The 10,042-nt window shown below is 44.0% G+C and overlaps 1 protein-coding gene across 1 annotated transcript; it reads left to right on the plus strand.

Moving 5' to 3' along the window:
* The first annotated feature begins 151 nt into the window (after positions 1-151).
* On the plus strand, positions 152-9,366 carry LOC126481523 (serine protease persephone-like). The gene is made up of 7 exons (XM_050105329.1): positions 152-257; positions 1,777-2,007; positions 4,342-4,430; positions 6,180-6,295; positions 7,040-7,290; positions 7,987-8,138; positions 8,268-9,366. The coding sequence occupies exons 1-7, from the start codon at positions 170-172 to the stop codon at positions 8,424-8,426; spliced, it is 1,086 nt and encodes a 361-aa protein (XP_049961286.1). The 5' UTR covers positions 152-169; the 3' UTR covers positions 8,427-9,366.
* Positions 9,367-10,042: the final 676 nt, after the last annotated feature.

Below are 10,042 nucleotides of genomic sequence, written 5' to 3' on the forward strand. Positions count from 1 at the left end.
TGCTGCGGGGACAGCGGCCTGGGGCTCTTCCCCCCACTCCCCCCTCCCTCTGCGCCGCGTCATCTGCCACCACCTTCGATCTCTTCACCTGCTCCACCGCCGCTATATAACGCGTCTCGGCGCCACTTGCAACTCAGTCGGCGAAGTTTGACAGTCGAGCACACACAAAATGGCGGCTGCAGCTATGCGTATTACTGTGTTTTGCGTGTTGATGTTGCTGTTGGAACATGCAACGTCTAGCCCTCTCTTCCTGCAAGGTGAGTCTATGCACGAGTTTGTTTCCTCTATATTGATCTTTGTTTCGTTTTTCTATTCCTTGCGAACAAGACAGTGGGGGGAATATTTTTCCCACTCCGTACATGCTAAGTTTATAGGACTGGAGTGTTGGACTGTATGATTGGATACCTGCTCCAACTACTCTCATAACTGATACGAAAATTAGACAGCCTAAAGACAAATAGGTCTCCTATTAGAAAACTATAGTCTTCACTCCCCTGCTGCTACAGGGTATGAAATATTAATAAACGGCTGTAGTAGCATTGCGAAGACTTTCCCACTGCTAGACAACGAGTTATTAGGTTGGCTGAACATCTGTGATACTACACAGATTGTCGCATTCAGTGAGAGTTAACTACAGCATACCGGTCAAGAACTGTTTATTAGAGTACTTCTGAACAACTAGCTGGTTGTAGCTTGTCTGGGTGAAATGTTCAGTACAAACGGTAGTGATTCCAGGTGCTACGCCGTGATCGTAGTAACGAACTTCGTGAGCTTGTAGCACCTCCATTAATAAGTTGTTGAATTCGGCGGAAGAAAAAGTATTTCCGTGGAACAATGAACGCTAGATACCAATAACAAACCATTCAGAAGGGTGGTGACTTTCACAGAGTTAACACACAGTCTCAGCAGATTGGAAGTGCTGACGTAGAACGGAAGTGCTTGCTCAGAGTCAGTACTGTGTGTTTGTACAGCGGCTACTAATGTCAGAGGTATAGAGGTCCAGGAGACTTTTTCCACATCAAAGAGAAGAACTTGTTTTGTGAAGTCAAATTTATTGAAGGTCAGCGGAAAAAGTATTAGTCTGTCCCTTAAAAGAGGACACTGGTTGCCTCCCAACGCTATAGGCGGTGCAGGACTGGTATGAGGAGCTTGCGTGAGCCTTGACCAGTGGCGTAGGCCATGGCAGCGTAGTGGCGCAAATGTGCCAGTAGATTCCAGAGAGCTGTCGTGTGTACACTTGTCCTCGATCACACTGTCAAAGAACGCGAGCTGTCTAACTTGCCTACGAGGAACGGTGTACCACACAGAGTGAGGTGACACGGCGTATGAACAGTAGCTGTGAAAACAGCGTATTCGACAGACAGCAGAGACGAGCGCCACGCCTTGTCATTAACAAACGGTTTCAAACACGGCAGCATTGCTGTCAATGAATGCTGGCTCTAATGAACGAGTTCCCAAGCGAACATTGCGACGAGAACTGCGTCGTATGGGCGTCTGAGTCGGTTACTTTAGGAAATGTCCTTGCTCGTAGTTCACGACTTCAGTCGGCCAGAGAACGCAAAGACTGGACAGTAGCTCGCTAGAGGCATCTCGTGTGCACTGACGAGTCATTTTCCGAGTTTTGAAATGGAGCAGGGCGTCCTGTCCGCCGACGGCCGAATGAGGTGTTCAGCGCGCAGTATGTGTCCTCCGGTCCGGTGTGCTCGTCACTTAACTCGGCCGCTACAGCTCAGCTGACCCACCTGACAGTGGAGGTAACTCCCCTGGTGTCCGCAGAGGGCTCCGCCTGCCCCTCGGGCAGCTGCCTCCGAGTGCGCCACTGCCCGGCTGCCCTGCTCGCCATCCGCCAGCGCCGGCCGCTGCCCCCGCGCTGCGGCTTCTCCGGCCTGGAGGAGGTCGTCTGCTGCCCGGAGGCGGGGGCGGACACGGCCGCCGGAGACTCCAACGACATCCCCAGCGGCGACGCCTGGGCCTTCCCTGCGGCAGACCGGCGGCCCAGCGAGGCAGGTGAGTCCGCCGCACACTCTGCCCTGCCCTGCTCTACCCCCACCACTCCTCTGGACTCACACAGTGGACCAGCACTGCCCAATCGTGCTGCTTTACTTGTTATCATTTACATCTGACTCACTACCTTCTTACTAATAAAAGTCGTCTTTTCACTATACCATATTGTATATATACTACAAATGGAGCTAATTTGTTTATCATCGTAACTGAATCAACTGTGGGTTCTTGGTGAAACATTCTACATTAACTAAACAAACACTGTTTTTTGCCTCTTTTTACAAATTTGGTTTCTCAGTGTGGTGAGCGTACTGTAAGACCTTCAGTACACACACCATCAGATTATTTGACTTGTCGCTCTAACGAAGTAGGTGAGTGTCAGCAGTAAGTCTCGTGGTCTTATCGAGGCATATTTATTTTCTGCCGTTAGGTCAGACGATAGAAATGCCACTTGCACGCTTAGAGTAGCAGATTGACGGTGACCAACTTTAAACAGAGTTTGATTAATTTTCCCACTCATTTAATAAAATAATAACAAGCATAAAAAATACTTTACTTGGTTCAGGGTGCTATTTACTATTGACAATCTGAAGTTCCTTTGGTACTGGTACGTTAATCTTATTCTCATATACATCTCTGATACTTGACAGAAGTGTCTATACATTTATCTTCGAAGGTATGTACAGGAATATGGTAATCTTATTAGGCGCAGCCTGGAACTTGACTATAGACTGGTACGGACAAATGTAGAACTCTTACAGACTGGTACAGACTAATGCAGACTGGTACAGACTGGTGCAGACAAATGCAGACTGATACATCAGAGGTCTGTACACTCTATAATACCTCGCGCGTTCATGTATCACTGTGCGAGTGTGATCCGCGAGGAGAAAAGGTTCTATGTTAGCAGCAATCTCATTGGCCGCGTTACATATTAATACGCGGATCGGCGGAAGCAGAACTTGGTCCATCTCTACGGCAGCGCCATCTCGTAGTGCGGAGACGGACGAGCGCTGCGCCTGCGCTGTTGTGCTTAGCGGGGCGCACTCTAGTGGGAAAGTTGTGTACGCGCTGACTACTCGGAACTATGTACACAACACTTAGTCTTTTACAAAACTTGCAGTTTTATATAGTTGAAGCGTTTAATTATGGAAAGTAAATGCTTAAAATTCCCACTTTAAGTATTAAGAAGATACGAGAATAGTATTGCATGAAAGAGTTAAGATTTGTACACTGCCTCCACCAATGCTATCCATGGGGGGAGTACCTCACAGAGTCACTGACCCCTTTCTTCAGGGTAGGCACAACGATCTACTACAACTCGCCACCTAAGAGCAAAGACCGCTGTAATGCCTTCAGCCTCTCGCCCACAAATGGCATGGCCCTACACATATGTTGAGTTCTTTTCCTCCCGTCTAATATAAAGGGTGGCATTTGCTATTCTCTATTGCTATCCCTCTCCTACAGTCTAATATCACTCTCTAATGTATAGCTATTTTCTGACGCAGACACGTGTAATGATAATCTCTCGTGTTCTCTCCGAATACTTCATTAACTTCGCTTCAGAAGGTCATACATTTTCTTCCCACGCTTGATCAGCACTTATGTTATCGTGTCGCCGTGAAAAGCGCGTTGCTGCATTGAGTAACATCTCTATCCCTCATACAAACGTCATCCGTGTATAAGAACACCACCAAAGGATACAGCAAAAATTAACGTCACCGTATTTTCAAACAAGAATGTGAAAAGCTCATTATTTCTACGAATTTTATGCAGCCCGCATTGGCAAATATCTCGCCTCCCTGGCACAATGCAAGCATCATATTAGTGACCAAACAGCCTACAGTTACTTCCAGACTACAGCGCACCTGAACCCAACCAATATTGTATATATATATATATATATATATATATATATATATATATATATATATAAGAATTCGACAACTGTAATCACATAAACCACATAGTTTCTGTGAGACAAGTGCTTAGCTCCTCGGCATTCGTCCATTTATGGTAAAGGACATCACAGTTTGAACCACCGCTCGGAACTCCACAAGTGATAAGCATTTCACAAAAGAAGGGTCGTAGCGTACATCAAATGTATTTCCCATAAACCAATAAGTCTAACTTATCCATTTAGAAATGGAACACGTACTTTCTAAAAACTTTTGTATTCAGTTATTTTGTGAAGTCATTTTAGCGCATTACGAAAACAGTGCATGCCTTATCGTAAGTCGTCAACAATTTTTTCCATAATGATAATGAGGCCGCTTACATGAGTGGAATCGATATATGCAGCATGTATTACATTACATTTTTTTCTTTTATCTACAGCCTGCAGTTCTTACAAAGCAATGCGGGATGGTCTGGAAGATTACATTCTTCGTGGGAAACTGGCTGGGCCGCATGAATTTCCACACATGGTGAGTTCAGACTGAAAACTCTTACAAAAATGTGCGTCGCCATCTACCATTGTGTGAATGACGTCGTAAACAATTTTATTTTACATAACGTGATGCAAGGATAAATTTTCAGAACGAATGAATCCTCATTTGTACAATAGAGAACGTACAACTGTAGCGAGTATCTGTTAAGGAGAGCACAGCAGTTCTCCTGCAGCAGCTATGCAATGGTGTCCAATGTTTTCTTTACTTGGGCCTCTTAAGAGACTGTGTTTCTGTAATGAAGTATGTGAGAGACACTTGTTTATTCTTTGGGAGTTGTTTAAGCAAGAATGAGGCTACGTGTTGCAGTTAAAAATGCTGTGCGTCCCCTTAGTGATTAAGCCTGTACACTTTCTATAAAATATTGAGAGAAAGCGTTTCTCGCTAGTGATACGCCCATTTTATGGGAATCTTAATTTCATCATGCATTATGAACCAAAACACAGGTGATCCACCGACCTTCCCGATGCACTGCATTTAAAGAATTATCATATTATATATGTTTACCTTAAATAATAATATAACGTCGTTCATCAGAGAAAATAATTTGAAGCTTTGTTGTCAACAAACGACTAATTTGTCTTACGTCAAGTGACTGCGTTCAGAAGAACCACACGATTATTAATCTGAGTCACCGTGCCAAACATTTTAGCATCTTTGGATCTAATATTAGTGTTGCTAAATCTTAAACACAACGTCTTTTGATCGACCCATGATTTTATCAAAAGCTTGTATACTGAAACTCTCGTTGAATGCAATGTAAGTTTAACACTCAATGGTTCACTTTTGCGGTAAACTAGCTCTGGCGTGGGAGGTGTCGGCAACAATCGACGACTCTGGAGTACAGGAGGGAAGCGAGGAACGCTTGATTATGGACGGGGTAACTATAGTGAGCGTTACGCAAACGTCAGAATTATTGTACGATTTCTTAATACTTCATAATTGAGGTTAAGGTTTGACTTACTGCTGACTTCAAAACTTCATTAGACGCAGAACACACGTTCGAGCTGGACAAAGATGTGTCCTTTTTAAACGACTCATCCTGGCATTTGCCTTGTGTGACTTGGGGTAACCACAGAAACTCTGACAGTATGAGTGGATGAGGATTTGATCCGGCATACTCCAAATGCGAATGCAGAGTCTGACAGTCCGACAAGCTACTAAATGTGAAGCAGGGGAGGTTCTGCTGAGAAATAGTTGTTAACAACAAAATTCGGTACGTTGCGCCTTTTCAGAGTTATTCAACACTGACGTTAGCAAAGCAAGTAGTCGCACGTGCAAATTCAAGCATCCTGACAGAGGCGATGTCGGGAAACGTGTTCTTCGTTTGGCGTACTCAAAATGAAAAAATCGTAGCTTCTGGTTACCTAGCTTAAATTTATCGCTTCTGAAAAAGGCCCATTTGAACTAGTAATGAGTGTTTCGACACGTAGTAACTAACAGATCCACATATGTCATTGCATTACCGCAACTTAGCGCGTGCAAGTGCTTGAATATCCAAGAGCAACAACCTAGCTTCAGTGCTAAATAGCTCGTGAACGACGCAACGTATCGAATTTTTTTCTTAAGAGTTGTTTCTAAGCACAGCCTCCCCCCTGCAATAGCCTTACAAGCTTTCCAGACTGTTTCTAACCACCCTGTACAGTGCTTCTGACACATGAACACAGGTGTGTGTGTGAGTTCTCTGTTTGCCTGGCAGCACAAGGAGGGAAACCTGTTGTGTTGCAGGCGGCGCTGGGCTTCAACGTCCCCAACACGGAGGGCCTCAGCTGGCTGTGCGGAGGGACCCTCATCAGCGACCAGTTCGTCCTCACCGCGGCCCACTGCTGCGCCAACAGGGTCACGTGAGTAGCCTTCTCCACACATTTCCTCAAACAAACCGAAATGCACTTCTAATTCCGCACGCGTAAAAAGATAATGTTCCTGTCACGATCGCGTACATTCATGTTTGGTAGTTCACTGAACTGCGACAAGGACTCGCGACTCGATCGCATGACTGGTTCAGTGTCTCACGAAAAATGTCAATTTTACTAATTTAGAAGTACGAGGAACTTTGCCATGATGCACTCTGGCATAGTTGACAAACCTAGCACATCTTGTAAAGACAGTGAATGTAGAGGTGGAAGGACAGACGGAGGAAGTTTCGAACAGGGAGCACAGATTAGTCCTCAGAAAACGGACCCCATTAAAGAAAGTTACACTTGTATTAGATTCAGAGCCTGATGCCCATATCCACCAAATACCACACACGTCTCGGAACAGAGTTTGTTATTTGAGACCTACTTCTGCTCTCTGTTACGATTTCGGGGTCAGAAATGTGACGATTGAGATACCAGAGCTTAGGGAAGACATGGATCTTTATTTTGGTATATTATGGACAATGGTGCGCCCATCTTCAGTGTCCTCTAATTACGAAGCATGTGTTGATTAATTAACTGGAGGTTCAAATTTCTGTTGTTTACGTCTTCGCTCTGACCCTTTGATAGGAACGAACATTATAGCTTAGTATTTCAGCTGGAAGTATGCAGTAACTGTAGGTCAAGAGCGGTCAAAGCAGCTGTGAGAACCGCCACGTACGTGTATTCCAGGGGAAGGCCAGTCACGGTGCGCCTGGGAGTGAACAACCTCACAGCGACAGCAGACGGCGCAGACTACGGGATCTCAGAGATCGTGCTGCACCCCAGCTACAGGAAACGGCGGTCCTACGGCGACATAGCGCTGCTGAGGCTGGACAGGAGGGTGGAGTTCAGCGACGCCGTCTTCCCCGCCTGTCTCAACACGCAGGACGGAGACCCGCCGAGCTTCACTGCCGCCGGCTGGGGCGCCACGAACGCTGCCGGTAAGCGAAGGAGGCCGTCTTGTCTGAAGTCCTGTCACTGTGCAGCACTGTATGCCAATGAATATTTTCTCAAATACGTGAGCTCCAAAATATCCCTTTCCTTGTATCTTTCCCAGTTCAACGTATCCAAACAATTATCATGTTTCCAGACTGAAGGTAGGAGACGCGGTACTGGCAGAAGTAATGCTGTGAGTACCGGGCGTGAGTCGTGCTTCGGTAGCTCAGTTGGTAGAGCACTTGCCCGCGAAAGGCAAGGGTCCCGAGTTCGAGTCTCGGTCGGGGACACAGTTTTAATCTGCCAGGAAGTTTCAATTATCATCTTTCATTTATTGTTTTAAACCTTAAAAATCGTCACTTGCGCTTCCTCAATTCAAAAGGAAACTCTTCATATCATACCCGAAATACTGTGTCAGTATGATTAAAAACTTCTAAAATGAAGGAATATCAGAAAACATTCAGTGTTCGTAGCATGTGGATCCATTGTCATTATAAGCAGAACTATCCATTGAGACTGAAAGCAGAATATCTTCATATGCAAAAACTTTTCAACATCCATTCAGTTCATCCTTCTCTACCTTTTCTGACTCTTCCTCTGCTGAATATATGATAGTCACAACATACTTGGTACAAGCCACACGCTTAGCATGTCATAATTTGAAACAAAGAAACAAAGTCGTCACTCTCCCTTTGTTCCAGGAACGCGACTGAGCTCTGTGCTTCTGAAGACCACCATCTACCCACGTGCGTTATCCCAATGCCAAAATGCCTACAAGGACAGATTTCCACAAGGAATGGACTCGTCAGTGATCTGTGCCGGAGACCCACAGGGGAAGACTGACACCTGTGTTGTAAGTACTCACTTTCTACCACCAGACGCATCGTACCTGATGCATCCCACAGTAACAGACAACTGGAGACTCCTCCAGTAAGCCGTGCCCACAGACCGCCCCTCAGTACGGCGTGTTTACTTTTTCCAGGGCGACTCCGGCGCCCCTCTGGTGACTGGCAGGTCCGCCCCCTACACGGCGGTGGGCGTGACCAGCGTGGGTCCCCGGCCCTGCGGCGGCGCCCTGCCCGGCGTCTACACGCGCGTCTCCACACACCTCGGCTGGCTGGAGGGCCGCGTCTGGCCCTAGCCACTGGCCCTCCCTAGCGGCGCGTCGCCACTGCTGCGCTCCTGGCCAAAGGGCGGCCCGGAGATCCAACTCGTCTGCACTTCGTAGCCTGTGTAGTACACAGCACCTGCCAATCTGTGATACGTTACATGTGATATATTTATGTCTTTATACTGCGTTACCTGTTAGTTGAGAATCATGTTTCAGAAAGTCTGTTCTATAATATTTACTACAAGTAATTGCTGCCCGATTATCACTTAGTTTTACAGCTCACTACAGCTCTCTCTTACGTTTTGACTTTTTTTTATATACTGAGGCTATCATTTCCTGATGTACTTCGCTAGCATAATTTGATAGTTCATCATATTTGTGACAAGTGTTTAGAAGTATAGTGCGCCACCGCTACGCTCATGGCCGAAGGACGGCTCGGAACCTCAACTCACCTGCACTCCATAGTCCGTGAATCTGTGATAAGTTACATGTGGTATAAGTCGATGTATTTATACGAAGTTATCTGTTAGTTGAGAATTGCGCTCCCAGAAGTCTGTTTTGTAATAATGTAGGTATTACAGAAGTCGAATTATATTCTAAACGTATTAAACAACTTGCTCAATTAGCTCTTAGGTTTGCGTTTCACTTAAAGAGTACTGACAGTTTTTTAACATGACTGTATCATACTCTAATAAGGTTTGCTTGTAAAATTCGTGAAACTTAAATGTGTGTCCGATTTATGACCATTGTATCAACGTCAGATCCAACTGATTTCGATGTATACACAAATTCAAAGCTAACAAAAAGTGTATCGTGCAAATTGCACTTAAAGTACAAAAATAAGCTAGAAAATACCTTCGAGGTATAATAATGTTAAGTATTTAAATTGTTATTTATTGTATAAAATCTGTGATATAAATGAATATATAACGTTTTAAAGTACTGAAAAAAGAATGATGACATCTTGCTAGCTGCCCATTTTTCATCATTTTTACACTAGAAATCGTTGCTTAATGAATAGTTTAAACGTTGAAAAGATAAACCCTGTTTTATTGTAGCTACATTACTGACATAATTTATTAACTTTTACATATTTTTAGAATTTTGTATTGAAATATCATCATCAAATTATGCTTACATAATGCGACGTAGCTTAATTATTTGTTTAGCCATCATCACATTCTGATTGCATTTGCATTAAATTATTGTTATTTATTGGTCAAAATCAGTGATATAACTGAATTTGTGGTAAGCTTTATGTAATGAACAGTTTCAACCTTAAAAAGGTTTATTACGTTTTATATATATTTATAATTTTGTATTAAAATTAATTTTGTATTAAAATATCGTTATCATATTCTGGTTACGTGATATGATGTAGCAAATTTTATTGTTCATCTATTATCAACTTCTGTAATAAAAATAAATTTTATCCATTCTTTTCTTTTTTTCTGCAAATGGAACTGATGTATGAATGCTGAGTGCGAAAAGTAGTACCCATAGAAATAATATCTTGCTAAAAGTCTGTGCTTTGAGTACATAGGTTAACACAAAGTCTTAAATATGACGAACACAGACCACACGAGCTATTGTATTTAAATGCATACTGATTCAATCTAGATTTTTTTCCTTTTTTGGTTTACTTT

Source organism: Schistocerca serialis, chromosome 5 (genome assembly GCF_023864345.2).
Source record: "Schistocerca serialis cubense isolate TAMUIC-IGC-003099 chromosome 5, iqSchSeri2.2, whole genome shotgun sequence".
NCBI lineage: Eukaryota > Metazoa > Arthropoda > Insecta > Orthoptera > Acrididae > Schistocerca > Schistocerca serialis.